We start from the raw sequence: 19,849 nt of genomic DNA on the forward strand, positions 1-19,849 counted from the left end.
GCAGGAGACCTGACCCGGATAAACCTCACATGCATTTATTGGAGGTTACAGGATAGCAGTCTGGATGAAGTAGAGCAGAATAGAAGGTAAAAAATGGTAATCAGTTTCACCACTGATATAACAATATCAACTTTTCTTTTATTAATTTACATGGCTTAGATTTTATTTTTTGTCATAAAGTATAAATTACATGTTTTGCTCACATTTTCTAGACAGCAAGCCACTGCAGAAACATATCTTCTAACACACGGTCCTTGATTATCTAAGGAAGAAATTTCAGCCTGATTTGTACACACTGATGGTGTCACAGTGTTTTAAACAGCTGTAACAAAAGGGGGCATAACAATCCACTGACCTATACCAGCTTGCTATCTTACTTACGGAGTAATTGCAGCTTCAACTCTACCAAGAAGATAAAAGACCAGCCACAAGACCACCCTGGTGACTGAAGAGAGGGCTCTGCACTTGCAGTGCCTGGCTCTTTTTTCCCCAGTTGAAAAGCATCATATTTTCCCCTGAAGGCTTGTTGCAGAGAGTACAAAATGATCACAGAGAAAAAAAAGAAGCAAAATGCTTAGATTTAATTTCTATTTAGTTACCTGCCTTCTGTAACTCCTGAACTTTCCCCCTTTAGTCTGTTTTAGAAATATAGTTTTGCTGTATGAATGGTTAAAAACAGAAAAACCACCCTCTTTCCAAAGTTTTAAAGAGAAAAGAAAGAAATGTGAATCACTAAGTAAGATTTTTTGCATTACTTTGTGTTCTTTAAAGATGCTACTGCATCTTTAAAATAATGAAAACGCACAAGGTGTGTCTGAGGTTAGAGTGAGGTAATTCGCACAGTTTATGCATCCCTCTCACATTGTTATAATTATCGCTAAAGGCAGATGTGTACAATTTTACAGCCCAACTGAAGAACAAGATTTTTTTTTTTTCTTTCAGTAACTTTTTTTATACATCATAACTTGAAAGGGTTTGAAAGTGAATCAGCACTGGATCACCAGCTCACTAAGGGACATTCAGAGCTCACAGAACAGCTGTGCCCAACAAGAGCACATTGCTGTGTTAGAAAGCACACTGAGGGAAGTTAATCCTCCTACAACGCTTTGCAAGAAAACCCAGTTGCAACCAAATGTTACACCTGGCAACAAAGCATCGATGCATTAAAAGAGACCACCAGCAGAAAGGACAAGCTGTGAAATTGCAGGAGGTAGCTGTTGGAAGATCAACAAAGTTCAAAATAAATGTCGTCTAATGCCAGTCCGCTTCATCGGCAAGTAGAAATAAAGTGCAAGTGCTGACTATCTCAGGAGAAAAGGATTCACGAGCAAGGCCTTTTCACAAGGAGAATGTATGTCTTTTTTTTTTCCTAGCTATATACATAAACATAAAGTTTTAGAATAATTAAAAGGCATATATGCCATAAGGGTAGTCCATTAGCCAAGCTTAGTCAAGCAACCAAGATTCACAAGAATTCACAACACACTGCTGAACACCTGTGATAGGTATAACCTACACTCTCCAACAACACAATTGTGTAACTAGTTTATGGAACCAATACATTTTGAAGTAGGCGGGGCTTTTATTTTTGCTAATAACTTCGCAAATAATGAGCCTCCCAACAGAGAAAGAGAAACCTTGACCACGAGAAACTCATGGCAAGAGTCCAAGTAACCTGAAAACAGGTTTCTTCACAGAGAACACTGTAGAAATCTATGAAGATTATTTAAGGACGAGAATAGCAAAGTTCACAAGCTAATTAGTATGTACAAAGAAAAGAGAATGAAAAAGGGAGACCAGGATGTTCAGACATAATTAAGCATGCTTTGTTATAGCACTTAGAGGATGTGGTGGCACCTAGCTCAGGAGACAAGAGATTTCAGCCCCTGCACTGAAGAAAGTCATACCTGCACCTTCACAGTGATTTCTGAATCAAATCTGCTACTCACCACAAGCCTGGCTGAATCTCAGCTGCAAGGCAACAAAAGGTACCTCAGCTGCTTGGGAAGGACAGAGGGACAGGGAAGTCTTCCAGGCACATGGTGGCACTGCTTGCTTTCCTGAAGCTCTGTGGCCCAGAGAACAGTGGTACCTGAGCCATTAGGATGGCTCCTCAGGCTGTTCCAGTTCTGGCAAGCATTTCCTGTCCCAGAACTGGGGAGAAACAACTGGACCCAAACCTAGCATTCCTCAGAAGTCACTGTAAACAGCTCCGTAGTATGTGCAGCTGGACTAAGGCTTTACTCTCCATGACAGTCACAGTTTCAAGACTTTGGTATCCCATGGCCAGTCAGCAATGATTGGTCTAGAAGAAAAAGTGAGGAGTAGGAACCACTAGCTTACTTCACAGGTATCAAGCCAAGCCCATGAGACCCTCAAAAACACCTTAAAAAAATTGAATTACTTTGCACAAAGACTCCCAGAATGTAGCCTCTGCAGGCACATAATCCATCACAGTTTAAGGACATCTCTATTTCCCTGACACAATCAGAGACTTGGCAACAGGCTACAAAATTAGTTACACCAGCAGTACTGAACTATCCATAGTGCTACTTCAGATCTCTGTCATTCCTGAGTGGTTTATAATTACTCTTCCCTCATGCCAGGCTAAGAAAAACATTGGTGGCTGTTCCACTCAGCTCCCCTCACAGAGGTGAAGCTCAGGAGCAATCATAAAGAAAGGAACAAAGGGAAAAGTCAGCCTGGGGTTATTTTACACAGCAGCCTTTGTCTCCTATGGAGAAAAGAAATTGACACTCTGCTTCAGCCCCTTCTCCTAATGCTTCCAGAGCCCTTTGGACTTGTGCCACACCTCATCATGCACTTCTGAAGGACAGAGGACAGGGTGGGCAGAAGCAATACCAATGCATAGGCTAGCAAGTGACAGGACACACTAGGACATAATGCTTTTGGTGACTCCTTCAGATGTACTGTACACCTGCTCATTTTGTCAGGCCTGCAGTGCTAAGTTAACTAAGCTATCCCCCATCTGATCTGCTCCACTTGGGTCACATCCAGGCTAAGGAAAAGTGAAAGATCAACCACAGAGAAAAGGGAGAACATATTGCATGCCTGGCTGCCAAGGGAGTCATGTGTAAAGCCAAGGAAGCCAGAACGCCTGAGTTCTTGTAGTATTCCCTATAAGAAGGAATATACAATGAGATGGTGCCATCTTCTACCCTAGCCCAAATATATTTCGTTTCCCATATAGTTGCTGCATACTGTAATACCACACTTCTCTTTTCTCTGTTCTTCTCAGCAAACTAAGGCTTTGTTCAGGTTCAGTTCTTCTGAAGGGGGCCTGATATTTGAGATCAAGACATGAAAAGCCTGTTAGGAAAGTTGGAACCGTTTGCTCTTCCTCCTCCAATGGGCAGTAGAAGGATAAGAAAAAGGTACTATTTACAGGTAGTGAAAAATGTAGTGAAGCACATGTACATGCATAGAAAGGGAAACCTGAGGATTTGTTGTCTCATTGGGGCAGGTGACTGCTGTGTTTCAAGGTACAAGGCTCAGCACACTGGCTCCAAGCCCTCCCATGGATGAATTTTATGAGATCTTCCCAGGCAGTGAAGCCCTCCTAAGAGGAGAGAGGAATATGTTGCTCCCCAAATCAGAATGATCATAAGAGGATGTCCTTCAAGCATCCTACATCCAACAGTCAACAGCATGCCCATTTTGAGGAGACAGTGAAGGACTTAAAACAATTTAGAAGGTCTGAGACTTTCCATTCAAATAGGTAGAAAACTAGCAAGGATTTCCTAGAATGAAGTCTAACCGTGCAAAAAAGGAAAAGAAAGCCCTTTTTTCCCAAAAGTGAATCCAGCTATAAAATAACAATATATTCATGATTTAGAAAGAGGGGAAACCTGCATCTAGGCTTGTCAAATCAGCTCTTGAGAACTTATTTTGGAAGCATTCAACAAAATGATTGTGAAGCTTCCCAGGCATTATTTTTTTCTTAAATGTACATTAGTTTGTGCTTACGAGACTTGTCTGGCCATTGGAGGTTCACGTGTACCCATGTGACAACACACCAAACAGATGGAAGAAACATTCTGTTCACAAGTCTTTACTTTTTTATTCTAATGTAGAAGAAGGTGTTGTCATGACCCTTTATATGTAATCTGAAGCCCTAACAAGCAAGAATTAAAAGCATTATCAGCAGAGACATAAAATACCAACCCAGCTGTGCTCATGACTAAAATACTCTGTTCTAATAAACAAGTTAGTGTGTAAGTCTTCTTACAAGGCACTGAAGGTGAAATAAATGTAATTTAGTTGGGCTCATACAGCTAAACAACGGCTATGTTACAGCAACATTATAATCTCCCCAAAGTGTAATGGAATTACATGAAATCATTCTTCTGCAAGAGAAAAATAAATAACACTTCCATTAAAATATCTTTTCCTGTATTGGACAGGTCAAAACAGTTAATAGTGTTAATGATCCAGATTCAGGAAAAGGAAGCAGTTTAAGAACATCCCAAAGAACAGGTGTCCCACTGAAAGTCATCTATTTTTGGTTTTTTTCACACAAATTTCTTTTTTGCTTTTCAAGGTGAGAGCCCTGCAGCTTAGCTCCCCCTTTGTTTCAGTGCAGCCTTATCATATGCAAAGTTAAAATCAGTAGCAGAAGGAAGGGAGAATGGAAAAGCTGGTGAGCACTGTCGGTGTCTGCATGAGTGTGTCTAGACCGTCCGTGGCCCCGGGACTGGGGTTCAACTGTGATGTAGCCATTAACGATGCGGATCCGGGCAGGAAGGTCGGTAGCACTGCAAGGCAAGAGAAGAATGTCAGTCCAGACCCAGACCAGAACTGCCTGATGCCCACAGAGCAGGAGGTGGTCAGCCTCTGTGTCCCACTTTGTGTCCTTCTGGGCTCTGGGGAATGGCCTCTCATACTGGTTCCATGCTCACCAAAGGACTGTGTCTCCTAACAGCAGAGCACTATCTCATCCCTTCTTCACAGGTGTGGGTAGCTCCCACTCTAGTCCTCATGGATGAGGGCACTGCCCCGATGAACTGCAAAGCAGTCTTGATGGGGGAACAGGGAAGAGATTGAGGAGGGTAGACACAGCACCAAAATACCTGCCTTTGTACTCAAGTCTATCCAGCCAGCCTGCCCATTGCCCCATGCAGTCAGTCAGCTAAGCAGAAAATATGTAACAACAACAACAAAAAACACCTTTGCTGCAGAGGAATGTCACTGCAGCCACACTTGCTGAGCACAGCAGGAGTGAAATATCTGCTTTCAGCTGAGTCCATCTTTCCCAGCCACACTTCTGTATCTGCATCTTAGTGTGGATCGAATGTGTTCCTATATTGCATATTCCCTTCCACAGGTCAGGAATCACAAAGGGTTTATACAACATGCTTTAAGGAGAGGAAGAGCCACTTCCAGAAATGCATCTTAAAGTCACTGGGAAAAGATCGTCACAACCCAGAGTATCTCCCAGCAGTAGTGATGACTCTGAAGAAGAAATGAGTCAGAGTCTACATGATGCTGAATTCCCATTATAGCACCACTGGAGAATTTTGTTTGCTCCACCACCATACAGGAGCATGAACCAAAGCAATTCTGCCAAGTCTACTACAAGACCGCATTAAATACTTGAGCTGCACATTTTGCATTTCCAGGCTTAGAGGAGGAAAGCAGAAAGGCCTACATGTAAGAAACCTGACAGCTGTACCTGTCCCTGGGCACCCCAGGGAATGCTTACAGCAAGGGCTGAGACTCCCAGTGAGACGTGCCCTACACAAGTGCAAGCTTGAACCCAGAGGGGCTGTCTTTCTGTGGGGACACATCGCAGTTGTGCCACGAGGCAGGGCAGTCAGCTCAGCCCACGTCTGCCCAGGCAGCCCACCACAGCACAGACTGCTTGCACCAATCAGCGGGTGCAGAGAGGGTGGTGATTCCCTGCTTCTTTACAAAGACTAAACCCAGGGCACGGGTGCGGGCTGGGCGTGAATGGCAGCTGCCTCTCTGACACTTACAGCCTTCCCTCTGCAGTAAGGGCACAGCAATCTCCCAGGCACCAATAATCATCACTTGTCTTTCCCAGTACTGTCATGCAACAGCTCAATCTCTGGACATTCAAGCTTTCTGCTCCTAAAGACTTACTCCTAATAAAAGCAGCTGGGTAAGTTTCTAGTGCAAAGGATGACTTAATTTGCAGGGGAAGAAAGGAAACATCATAAAGAAAGAAAAGGAAAGGAAGCACTTGCTGTTCCCGTATTTATGCAGTAGTTTCCTAAGCTTTGCTTTTACCTCACTAATCCCTTATAGTACTTGCAATCCAGTATGTAACTCTACTGTACTGCTAATTGAGTCACAGTAGCACATCCTCCAATCTTCCCTCTTCTTCTGAAGGCACCTATGCAAGTTCATGGACATCTCACATCAGGGCACCCATTGACTTCCCTGAGCTTTATGGGATCAACTGCATGCAAAAACTGAACACGTCAATGTGCAGGCATGGTGGGAACTTGAGATCACCAAGACTCCAAATAATTCAACTAAACAGACTGTCAACAGAAGCTCCAGAAAACCATTCACAAATAGTTGTTAGCAACTACATTGATAGAAAGTAAATGATACACTAAGAGACAAAATCAGGATTTGTGTACATGTGAATCTTGAAATGTGTGTAGGCCTGTCAGTGGCCATGCAAACCTCCATAACATTTGTCTCCATTTCTCTCCAACTACTCACACTTAAGGCTGGAAGGAGCAGCAGAGAGAGAGCACAAAACTACTCTAGAAGAGGAAAAGCAATCCACTCTAAAAAGTCTGACAATGGCTGAATGTTCAAAACAGAGCAACAGCTGCTGCACCTGCTTGCAGCCAGCCTGAGCAATGTATTACTCAAAGCTGGAAACAGGGACGTGACTGAAGAGGCATAGGAAAACCACGATATACTCAGCACCTTGGGGAGCAGGAAGAAATATTTTCCAGAGGGGGGAAAAAAAAAGTAGATGTTTAATTTCACGAACTGCAGGCTTTACTCATTCAACCTGTCCTGTCTAGTTATTTACACTGCCACAAAAATCAAATGCTTTCAACCTGAGTATGGCAGAGATACAGAGACACAAAATACAAAAGAGAGCAGACTCAGGTCTGTATTTTCTGACAGGAGGGAAATGCTAAGGTACACATTCAGCCACCGGCCTAAGTATGGCTCATGAGGGAGAAGTCGGCTTTTTTTTGCAGGCTGCTGTAGTTCTTGTAAGCTCTTGTGAGTAAGCTCTTCAGATGAAGATGTGTATGAACCTTTGACCCCCAACACACTGCATTTTTTATATTAACTCCATCATCCACTGGGTTGTCATCCTCCTTTCAAGATCTCCAGTAACGCCATCAGGCTAATGTGCTATTGAAGACTGGAACAATATGGAGAATGGAAATACTGCATAAATACAGTCCAAATGCAAGAAGCATATATGCCAGATACGACAGTTTCTACATAGGCAGCAACTCTCAGATAAAGGTCCAAGGCTTTGATCTGTACCACCTACCACCAGACCCAGCTTTCTGTGATAAAAAGGACTACCATATGTTCACAATCCCTCAAGCCCAAACGCAGAACGGTCTAGACAAGGCTTCCACTTGTATTATGCCTTATTTTCCACAAAACTAACTATTCAGAAGAAGCTCTTTTGTCACTAAAAACACAAGCAGCCTTGAGTAAATGTTTCAGCAGAATCACAGTGAGGGAGAAGGTCAGATCCGGCCCTCAGCATGTATTTAACCCTTGCAGAAGTTTGGATTAATCACTCTAAATAAAAGTTCAGTTTGCACGACAAACCCTCCTCCCTCCCCAGCCATTAGCTACCTTTTTTCAAGACGAACCCAGAGGTCATTAAACTGTCTCAGTCTTTGCTGCTTCTGCTGCTGCTTCTTCTTCTTTTTGTACTTCCTGTCAACCTTCTCCAGCAAGTCGATACTTTCAGGGAGCAGCAGGTGAGGTAGGAACTCTTCCTCCTCCTCCTTCTGGGGTTGCAACATCACTGGGAGATCCTGGGATGCAACATAGGAGCTGTGTACCAGTGATGAGGATGAAAAGGCTAACAAGGTTTTGGGGGGGGTTCCGCTGGAAGAGGAGGGAACACAGATAATATTTGAAAGGGCTTTAGGGCAGAATCCTGGTACAGACACCATCAAGACACACAGAAGTGTTTCTCAGTGACATATTGACTAGATGCTTATTTCTTTGCTTTGTATTCTTGCCCCTCTTCCTTAAGTCAATATTCTGATAAAAATAGTTCCCTTTTTCATTAGAGCTTTGGAAAAGAGGTAACCTGGAACTGAGGAAAGAATGCAGTTCAGCTCAGGGTGGAATAACTCTTGGGAAGAACCTTATGTATCTAGAAAGAGACAAAAAAAGAATCGCCTTCAAAGTCAGAGGAGGTCAAACCACATTCCTCTAGTCTGATGTACTGCAGAACACACACCAGATTATTCCTTTCAGCAATTCCTGCCTAAAGCCAACTAACTTGGGGGGCAGTGGGAAGGGGCAGAGACAGGATGACTAAGGCACACTAGCTGAAGGAAACAGTCCTAGATCAACAGCTCTCAGTGATGGAGAAGGTAAGTAACGAGCTAGTCCATATGTTACCGAAAATTCGGAAGAAATACTCCTTAACACCAATGTATCATTAAGAAGCAGCATTTTCTTATCAGCACTGGATCTTCCCCAAATCTCGCACCCCATATGCTGCCCCACCCAAAGCTTGTATCACCCAATTACATGCATATTCATTATTTCCCCCCAAACACTCATACATATTCAAAAACGAATTAATAATTTTGCATAGCTATTATGCATGTGGCTTGACTATCAGTTTCCCAAACAGGTCAGCCTGCACTTTCTCTTCTGTTTTGTCTTCTTCTGTACCTTAGACTTGTAGTTTAGATTTTTCTCATTCCTTTCCCAGATGGCCAAGGTTTTCATATCGCTATAGTAGAGACTAGTACTTACAGAGTAACATAACACACAGACTGTGGTCATGGCTGCATCTTGCAAATCATCATCGTTGAAGGGAATGGCTCAATACACCACTAAGCAATCCTCTGGGCCTTCTGGTCTGGAGCACTGGAAGCAGAATAGCTGTGGCACTGCCAAGTTCACCATCATCTCATTTTCTCTTTCATGAAGCAGTTGGTACAGAGCAGTGAATGCCTAGTCTTTATAAAACATGAGGTCAGGGGACATGTCTGACACATAAGAGACCAGAACTCAACTCACTCTTATGGCATTGACTTCTAGTGTAAGCATTTACCATTTCCATGCTGATCTGCAAAAGGAAATAATGCACACCAAGAAGCAAAACAAGAAGCACACCAAGAAGCAGGAAATGGTGATTTTAAAGGGTTATATCAGACATGTATGGAGGTCCACATGGAGAGGAGAAGGCTGAGCAATCACAGCTCTCCCACAATGCAAAAGTGAGCTTTGCACACATTTTCAGCAAGTAATGCGGGAAAAGGAGTCAGGCCTTCAGCTTTCTGGCTACACAGATCCTGTATCATGCTGGCAGCATTATCTGGAATTTCAAAGCAGCTCCAGCAAGTAAGACACTGTAGGGAGACTACGTGCATGCACAAACTCTCCCAAGGTGAATATTGGAAGCCCAAAGGACCACTGAGAGTTTTTTCTGAGGTTCAGCCAAGGGCTATACTTACTCAGCTTCCTGAGAAGGTGATACATGAAGAAACAACCAGGTCCACCCGGATTACTTAAGCTCTATTTTATTATACCTAGAGCAAGAAACATCTCTTCTATATTCAACGCAGGCAAACTGAAGTCTCCTACCAACTTAGGCTTTGCTGGCCCATACTTCTTGTTGTCTGGAACAAATCACTTCCCCTCTTTACTTGTTTGTGAGCATCTTGCACAAACTTACAAACCACTCAATCTGTTTGGTGGGTACACAGAGCACAACACAAATATCTGACTGATCTTACAGCCACTTCATAAAGAGAAGAGACGCAGTAATCTTCTGTAACAAGACAAAATCAGAGACTGACTTAGGTCGTAATTCAGAAAGGTAACAGAGGACCACAGAGCAGAAACCTGGGTTCAGTGAGTGAATCCTTCCCTAAACTATAGTGTGTTTCCTTGCTGTCTTGCAATGGCATAGAAAGGAAGAAATGGTCCAGAAGGAGAAATGTTTCAGTGTGGCTGCAGTTTTCAAGCTAGCCCATCTCCGTGGGCACACATCTTTGATGAAGAGTAAGGAGGGTCCATCCTGGGGAAGGAGAAATTAAGTTGGGACTAGAACACGAGGGAGAGAGTAGTTGGAAAATGAAGATAATCCGATCTTATTTCCTGCAAGGAAAACCACAGACTGATCATGTGGTGAACTTTTTGTGACAGATACTGGCACAGAATGGGTCTTGGGCTATCGATCTCTTTCAAAATCCTTGTGAATTGTACACTGTCACTTTATAATCTCTGAGGTGTCCTGAACCTTTGGCTCTCCTCCACAAGATCTTCACACTACCCACTCTTTAAGTTCACCTTACAGAGTGATCCCCCAAGTTGCCTCCACTGACCTGATTTGATCTCTCTGAAATTCCTCTACTTATGGTTCCCTTTTCCAAAATTTCTTTTCACCGGGTCTGTTCCTTAATTGCGAAAGTCACACAGTAGGCACTGGCTTCCCCTATAAATCAGATTTCCGCCAGCAGCAACCCAAACCAAGCTCATGACCATATCACTCTGGAGCTCAGTACTGCTACAAGTACCGCCAGCTCAATCTCTATCCCATGGATGGCATGACCAGCCATTTATTTTGATATCTGCAGCCTCAGAACACTGTTAACAGCAGATACTGCTATACATAACCTTCTTTGCCACACTTCCTGAAAGCAATTCTTCCAGGGACTGACTAAGCAATCACAGGAAAAGACACACAAATGCAAAAGCACATCCTTCTTCCCCAAAGCCTGTTCCCTCTCCCAGCACAGAAGTTAAGGGAGAAGTCAGGAAGCACCTTAATTACCGCTGTGATTATACGATTAATGTTATACAGTACATATATGCATTCTAAAATCAGGAACAACAGTTAAACCCCAAAATATAACAACAGGAGCTTGACTGAACTTGTGGCACTATTTGTAAACTGTCCTTTGCACTGCTGCATGGTTGGAGCACCTTCTTCACCTTCCCTGCTTTGGAGAAGAAGAATCCATGAAGTGCTTCTTACCTCCACACACCACTGCAGGCATTCAGCCCCTTCCCCCCGCTGATAGGCAGGACACCTCAGGCAGCCCTGTCTGCAGTTGAAATTGTGTGAATTCACGCAGCATCTTGCCTGTTACAGGAGATCATGAATAATGATTCCGAGTCTTTCTGTGCTCCTACATACAGATACTTACAAGATTTCTGTTTAGCCAAAGCACAGGAAACAGCAGACTGCGTTGCTACTGCACAATGTTATGTTGCATGGAAGGGAGAGAGTTGCAGACTTCTTCATCCTCTTGTTTTAGGACCGCTCACCTAATATCCCCCACTGTATCCAACAGAAGAACAGTTTCTGTCTCAGTTCAGCCACTTACCATTTTTTTCCTGTCTCAATTTTGTCATGCGAAATAGTCCACGGGTAATAACTGGACTGTGTGCTGCACTGGTATCTAGGACAGTAGCTGGATGTGGTTCCAAATTTACGTGGGCTTGACCTGGTTTACTGACACAGATTGTCCTGGTATTTGCTCCAGGAAGCAGCACAGGAGAGAAATCAAGTGAAACTCTCCATTCAACCCCCAGGACTCCGACATACTCTTGCCACAGGTGTTTCTCTCGCTTCAAATACTCATCTGCTTCAGAACACACACTTTTCTTGAAATTTGTTTCATATTTTTAAATCTGTTTCCAAGTCATCCAGAAATTTTAGCAACTTTTCTCAGAGAAAACACTGAAGTGCCAGCTTCTTCAACGTCTTCACTTAGCTTTAAAATCAAAACTCAAGGAAAGAGGCTCTGTGCAGTGGTCCTAATGAAATGTTTGAGATGCAATCAATGCCAAACTGAGGCCTTTCAATGGCACAAGAGCCAGTGGTTGAACAATGAACTCTCATGATGTAGTTAGAGAACTGGATGCTCAGCTATCCCGAGTATTATTGATACCTAACTTCCTGATAGGTGAAGATCTAGCCCTCCTCTCCACAGCTGTCTGCCCTTGATTTACTTAGAGCTACACCTTTACAGAGCACTACTGGATTTTATTTATTCTCAAGTACATATTAAGCTCTCTTTCTTTCAACTTTAAGAAACTGCTATGGCTGTCTTTAGGAATACCTAGGCTAAGAAAGAATGTTCTGGGCAAGAAAACCTAAACAAAACACAACACAAAAATATCAGTGCAGGAAGGTTTTCGGTTATCACCACAAACACTGATACACTGGATTGTCTAGCATGACTTAAATGTTACAGGATCATGAAGTCTTGTGCTTAAGCACAAGAGTCTTCTCCAAATCAGGCTACCTGCCCATTGGTGGCAACAGGGTTAGGTGTTGCATTCATATACTCATGGGGATGTGTCTTGTCTCAATTTGTTTAAGTGAATGAGTTAATGATATATGTATGTCCACGTCAAGAATCACAGCAAAGACATGATGTGCCAAAGTTTGAATCTTATGCTCTGGAAAAGGCAGCAAAAGTGGCGCAAAGAGAAAGGTGAAACAACCAGAGTATGAAAAAACCATCTGTTATTATTTTGCATCACATCAGTGGAGCCACTGGCATAGACCAAAACTCTGTATTGTGTCCCCTGCACAAATGGCGATTGTCCTGCCTGAAAGCAGAAATATAGGGGAGGAGGAACAAAGATTTAAGGAGTGAGGAACAGCATGCCCAGCACAGAGGATAAAGGGGAAACAGTACTATAATTGGGATCAAACAGTTTTTCACTGTGGTCTTCTAGCAGTGACTACAAGGAAGAACGGGGATATCTGAGAGACACACGTTTGGCAAGAGTGTGGAGAAGGGGGAGACAAGGATTGCAGACCCAAAGCTGGTGGGAAGAAGTCCAGAAAGAGGAGAGTCAAGAGCACATGCAATTCACTCAGCAGAGTGTGGAGGAGGAGATTATTTGGCATTCTGTAGTTACTGAAACCAGATAAAGATAAAGATAGAGATAAAGGCACCCAGCATGAGATAAAAAGAGGTAGTAAGGGTATATCCTAAAGGACAGCTGCAAGATGAACCAGAACAGTGAGTATCTTGGCTTAAAAACACTGAGGAGAGCAAGGGACATGAGAGCAATCAATCACCAGGACAACTTGCAAGGAGGTAGGGTAGACTACGGGCAGTGAGATTCTAGGCTGAGAATAATTGGAAAGAATGAAGAACAGCAGTGTAACAGAAGTAGAGTGTTAAAAGGCAGGGCAGTCAAACAGTTTAAAAAGAAGAAGGAAGAACCTGGAAGCCTATGTGGTATGAGACTGCATCCAGACCTGAAGAAGCAAGCATGCATTGTTAGTTTAAGAGTTAAAAACTTGGAGGGAAAATACTTTTATTTTATTAAAAAACCCCAACCAAACAAGAAAAAAACAAAACCAGACAACAAAAAACAAACTATCAAAAAATCCCCTGAACAGAAGACCAAAAAACCAAACCCAAACCAAACAAAACCCTGTTTCCAAACTGGCTCATGGAAGAGAAAAGCAAACTTCTGGGGAAAAGAGAGGGAGCCCAGCTCCCTCTTAGGTATAGTTCTATCTGCCACTACTTTTTCATGATAGTTTACAAACGCACCCTCCCAATGGCTACTCAGCTAGACAAAAGCATGCATTACTCGTTGATGGCTTGTCCAGCTGGCGTGTGTTCTACCTCGTACCCTTCTCTCCTCAAAACATCAATCACTGTGTTGTTGCCCATGAAGTGACCTGCAGTTAAGAGAAAAATTACGTGAGAACTCAACGAGCACAAATAAAGAGAGAGAACAAAAAAGTCCTTCCTTATCACAGGAGACTTGCCATGCTCAGAGCAGGCAGTACTTTATCACTCTCTACCAGCACACACCAGAAACACAGGTTCTCTAAGGAATGATTGATGAACTGGTCACTTAAATTACCACACTCCGTCTTTCCGTAATGCAGACATGACTGAAATTGCTCTAGTCCTGCAGGCTGTTGCATTAACACGCCACCACAGATTTCTTGGGGCAATTAAGAGACGAAGTTGGGAGATACTTTTTCAGGAGCAGCACCAAGTCTACAACTGGTCATGGTACAAACCAGGTCAGAATCTGGTTGCAGTGTGTACAGCATTTTAACATCCTCTGGCATCATAAAGACACTATATGAGATGTCGGCCTCATATACATGTCAGATTTTTAAATTATTAAGAATCATACAACTGTAGAGAACAGAAAACAGCTCTGAGACCCAGTGATGTAAATCAATCCCTTTTATTCCTTCTCTATAAGCCACCAGGGACAGGAATTTCACTTCAGTTGTGTTGAAAAAAGTTTTAGAAAGACTTCACTAACTCTGTCCTAATTCTTTATGATTTAAGTCTCCACTCCATTTTCAGACAGATGTGATGGCTGATCAGCCCACAATTTGGCATCATAATGAATAAATGACTAGTCAAAGGGTGCAAGAGTTAATCCTGAAGGACTGTATGCTTTGCACACTGACTGACCTCCACCATCACTCTAACACCTCAGTAGGCAAGGCTGCTGAGAAGCAGATGGCAACAGAAGTCTTGCATAGTCCCTAAAAGCTCTAGCTTTATTGAAAACATTTGTTTTATCAACAGCCTAAACTAATTAAAATTAGGTTTGAGCAAATGGCTTATTAGAGTGCCCCCTTGCCTCTCAGATGTAAATAGTGATAAAACTGATAAATAACTTTAGGAAAACTGCCTTCTGCTAATATTGTTCATAAATACATGGCAATAAAAACAACAGCATTATTCTAGTAGCCAGGAAAAGCAAGGAGATAGAAAGGGAAGTCCAGTGAGATTAACAGGGGACTGAACCTAAGGGCTTTATGAATTTTCATTCTAAAATGGATTCAATGAATCGCAGCACAAAATTCCAGTTTCTCATACCACAAAGGCAAAGGGCTCATGAGCTCATATCAGCTTAAGGCATGACAGCTTCATGGTATCACTTGAGCATAGACATTTATCAAGATGAAGTTTTCCAAAAAGCCTAAGAACACAAACAGATCTAGCTTAAATGAAACTTTTAATCAAACACTGAATGCACACCCATTGGGCAGATTTTCTCACCTAGAAACTGGATTTTCCATTGGCTTCCCAGTCAATGTTTTGCCTTCAGAAAGAGTGCCATCATGTAGACCTAGCTGAATACTGCTGGTAACTATTGCTTGCCAATTGTTCAGCCCCAGGCGCAGTTAACTGACAATTTCCTCATGTCAGCATGAGGAAATTCATGCTGCATGATGCAGTAGGGAACAGGACTGTAACTAAACACTGGAAGGCCAGCATTATGTACAGAAGGTGCCAGATCTAGTTGCTCTCTCTCACCTTTATAACACAGAGGAGAGGTGTGTGCAAAAGGAAGGGGGACAGGGGATTTGCTCCTCCTCCCCTGTCTCCAGGCAGCAGAGAAAGCAGCTTTGTTGCCTAAAAGTAAGGTAGAACAACTTAGATTTTTAGAAAAGTGCCTCTCTCTTGATGAGGATAGGGGCAGTGTATATAGCAAGTTCAGACTAGGTATCTATCTGTCGCTGTTTGAGGGGGGCTATTCCCCCATACCGAAAGGATGCGACAGACAGGTGTGTTTTAGCTGGGAATCCTGCCAAAACACACAGAAAACTTTTGATGCTCATTAAAGGTACTGATAAGAGCTTTAGTGAGCTCATTAGGCTTTTCAGGCTGAGGAAATAACACAGGCTATATATATGCGATAGAAGCAGGGACGTTTAATGAGAGAGATGCCCTTGAAGGTAAAATCAGACTGGGAAAGGGAGAGAAAGGGATAAGGGAGAATAAATACAAGTGTACAGTATAAACTCTCCGATTGGGCTAATTCCCGCCGCTTACAAACTTCACCCCACACTGGCTCACCACGCCGGTGGGGGCGGGGAGAGCAAATGTCCGCCCATAGTTGTCCGCCTGCGCAAAGCTCTTGATACAGGAATTTTCTCCTGAAAACAAACCTTCCATGCAAACAGTCCTTTTCTCCTCTGGGGTGGCTGCAGGGATGCTTCTTCCGGACTCCCCCACACAGACATCAGCTCTGCGTGGCAGCCAAGTTGCGTCTTAAGGGAATCTCTTCAAATTCCACTGCAAATAGGGGCTACTTCATCCGCCGCCGGAATAAGGGGTACCGCTGGGTCCATCCATCAGGGCAAGACAGTTCATTAGACCACCCCCGCCAGGAAACGGCAGTGCAAACCTTCCATGCAAACAGTCCTTTTCTCCTCTGGGGTGGCTGCAGGGATGCTTCTTCCGGACTCCCTCACACAGACATCAGCTCTGCGTGGCAGCCAAGTTGCGTCTTAAGGGAATCTCTTCAAATTCCACTGCGCGTAGGGGCTGCTTCATCCGCCGCAGGGATAAGGGGTACCGCCGGGTCCCTCCAAAGGGGTACCACTGGGTCCACCCATCAGGGCAAGGCAGTTCATTAGACCACCCCTGCCGGGAATCGGCAGAAAAACGGAGAAGGTCCTACCCATTTTGCAGAAGGAGTCTTTTACTGCTTCAGGGACCAGCAGGTCTTGGACGTGTCTTTCTCTCTGTGATAACAGTCTCTCCAGTCCGAGGGCGTAAGCTACAGGAGTCCTCCACGGCATATCTGATAGGAGCCGCAGACGACATAGAGAGGGGGGCAGATAGAGCAGAGAGGGGGAGAAGCAAGATGGCAAAATGGCATTGAGACTTCTCGCACGCCCCCTTTTATGACTTCATTCACGGAGGCGTGTTCCTTCTTCCCGGAAGCTTGGGAGAACCACAGCTCTCTGGGAAGAAGAAAGCTGGACAACATGGGAGCATCCGGTTCCTCCATGTTGAACCCAGGACACTATCTCATGTGGACAATGTTGAATGAGCTTAACCCCATCCTCAGCACTGAAAAGCAGTGCCAAGGCTCCGAATTCCTATTTTTCTAATCCAGACCTTCAGGAGGAAAGAGACAAGACATAAAGATAAGCAATCTATAGGGTAATCTATAGCATTAAAACAATTTTCCTCATGCCAGTTTAAAAGCTTACAGTCTCACGCATTTCAAGAGTGAGCTATGGAAAAGCTGCTCATATCACAACATCAAATGCATTATCTCCTACCAACCATCAGTTACCCTTGCTCAGAGCAGTGCTTTAGACTCCCATGTAGGAAATTACTGTAGCCATGGATGAATCCCAATCCAGTAAGTCAACCTGCTTGAGTGATTTCCTGAAGCTGAGCTTTAGTCTTCTTTTTAATTTGATAGAGTGATAAGAATATAATTTACAGCATAGTCACGTGTACAGGCCTTCGTAGAGAGCCTTTGCTCATTGTTGCCAATGCGGAGTTATGTCTGCATGTGAAAGAAAAACGGTGTGCTCATATTGTGCAAAAGAGAACTGACCAAACAAATAGAAATGTGTAAAACAGATGCATACAATAACAAACAGGTATGTGATTTAGATCATTCACAAGATCAATCGGAGCTTCTCTTGGCTAGGTACATAAAAGGATTGGATGTCAAAGTTTGCTACTTGAAAGGTGGGCCATGCATGCTCTGTGAGAACGAGCTGGTTTGGGAACTGAAGAACCTACAGGCTCAGCCTGAACTAGGTGCAAAATGAAAGAAAAGACAGAAGGGTGAGAGTTTGAGGTACCAGACCCATCCAGGAGCCTCTCTAGAGTCAGCACTTTTGCCTCTTTTCTGGGAACCGTCACAGAAAGTGCTTGGTGGTGTGTGAGAGAACTGATCACCAAAAGCAGCTGTAAGAAACATGAGAAGGACTCACTCTCCAAGGTTTAAGATCAAGCAGCTATGCTGCAAGGGAGACTTAGCCCAAAGTTGCATGACAGGGAGTAGGCCTCTTTCACCTGTTTTCTATTTTAGTCTAACACACTTGAATGCCTCCTCATAAGAAAAGCCTTGGGCCCTGTCCCATCAGAAATTCTGCTTTTCTCTTTTGTACATAGCTCTGCATAGTCCTCACACCACTAGGTGAAGAGATGCCTCTGAGAGGACAATTTACTCTGGCAGGGGTTGGGTAGCCATGAATCTCTATTCTTCTGTGTTCAAGCTCACTAAGAAACTAAGAAGCTGTTATGTGCACCAGCTCAGACATGAACTCTAATGGAGAGTAAATAAGATCCCAGCCTTTAATCTGCACTGAAAGGAGACGACATACAGGGACCACAAAAGGCAATACGCTCAACCAACAATGCTGTTTGACTTAGATGTACTTGCAGACTAGTCCATGCACTAGGACATGCATTGAGCACTCCTGACCTTTCTCAGTAGCAACACTCAATCTTGCAGAACACAGGCTACTAGTATTGCCATGAAATTCATGTTTCCTGCTTGCAGCTTTTATTGCCAGTGCATACAGAGGTGTTTTCATCTAGGTAACTGTGCTAGGACTGTGGGTTTCAGCAGAGAATCGTGAATCCAAATTTGAGCCATCACAAGGCTGAAAATTTTTCTCATCTTGCGAAACGATCAAGGAAGTATTGCACAACAGAAGTTCTGTTTTGGAATTTTTAGTTTTCCTGTAAGGCACGATGGTAAGACTGAAGAAAACTATGTTCTTCTCTGAATTTCAGCAACATTCCAAGTTGATACATAAATTTCCTTGACCACCTTCCCCTTAGAGTAGCCCACATAATTCTTTACGTCTGCTGCTTATTCCTAGCAAAAAGTGACCTGCCCCAGAAACATGCCAGGACTCCACCATCTCCAAACATCCCAAGGCAATGAATCACTGGACATACATGCAAAGAAACAAAACTGTTAGGAAACCTGATCTGGACCACTGACTCCAAGAAGTGGTGGGAAGAGCTACAGCACATGGTCATAACAGTGTAACCACAAAATGGCACAAATGATTCTAGCCACTGGGGCATCATAAAGCAGGATGTTTATCTCTGACTAGGGTGGGAGTGCTCAGAGAGGCTTCTGATGCCAGAGACTATGGGTCACTGAAATAAATACTTTCAAGAATGTTTTCGAGGTACAGGTCTTATAATAATTTAGAAACTTCCTGAAAACGCTCATGGCAATGATCATCTGCTATCATTCTTCTTACTCTACTTCCAAGAATGACATAGATAAATTCATATAACATGCCCCAGAGGGGTAAGCAGGACACCTGTAGGTGACAGGATTAGCGTTACTGGCCTGTAAAATATGCTGGACACAAGGCTGCTGACTATGTTATCCATGAACAAAAAACCCAGAAACTTCAGCAAAAAGTACCGCTTAACTGCAAGGCACAAAGATCATCCTCTCTATGTGCCTTCCATAGTGGGGTTGTTCTCCTACTCTTTCAATAATCAAAGCATCCTCCAATATTATCTGTGAACAAATAAACCCATGGAGAAGGGTTCAAACCTGCCGGTTCTCCCTTAAAGGATGCAAACACAAGCAATGAATGGCCTGGAGAGCAGGGACATACATGGCTCAAGTCAGTTTCACAGGTATCTGGAGTGCAGAGCTGAAAGGTCAGTGTGTGGCAGATCCAGCCAATGACCTAGAGAATTCACAGTACCATCTTAAATCATTTCATTGGATGGAAGCCAAACTGCAAAACAGACATCCTACTTCTCTTACAGGTCCAGATCACTTTAGCACTCATCAGCCCAAGAGGTGGACAAAGTGATCCTTACTGACATCAGGAACGTGACAAAGCTAAAGTGAGTTCCTAGAAGATACAGCT

The 19,849-nt window shown here is 43.5% G+C and overlaps 1 protein-coding gene across 1 annotated transcript; it reads right to left on the bottom strand.

Moving 5' to 3' along the window:
- Nucleotides 1–4,697: 4,697 nt before the first annotated feature.
- On the bottom strand, nt 4,698–13,888 carry LOC104496573 (metalloprotease TIKI1-like; the record flags this gene model as incomplete). The annotated part of the gene is made up of 3 exons (XM_010139710.1): nt 4,698–4,775; nt 7,834–8,091; nt 13,798–13,888. Coding segments are annotated over 3 exons (427 nt in total), but the record flags the coding sequence as incomplete, so codon positions are not given.
- Between the last annotated feature and the right edge of the window lie 5,961 nt (nt 13,889–19,849).

The sequence above is a fragment of the Buceros rhinoceros genome, unplaced genomic scaffold (assembly GCF_000710305.1).
Source record: "Buceros rhinoceros silvestris isolate BGI_N320 unplaced genomic scaffold, ASM71030v1 scaffold8537, whole genome shotgun sequence".
NCBI classification, from domain to species: domain Eukaryota; kingdom Metazoa; phylum Chordata; class Aves; order Bucerotiformes; family Bucerotidae; genus Buceros; species Buceros rhinoceros.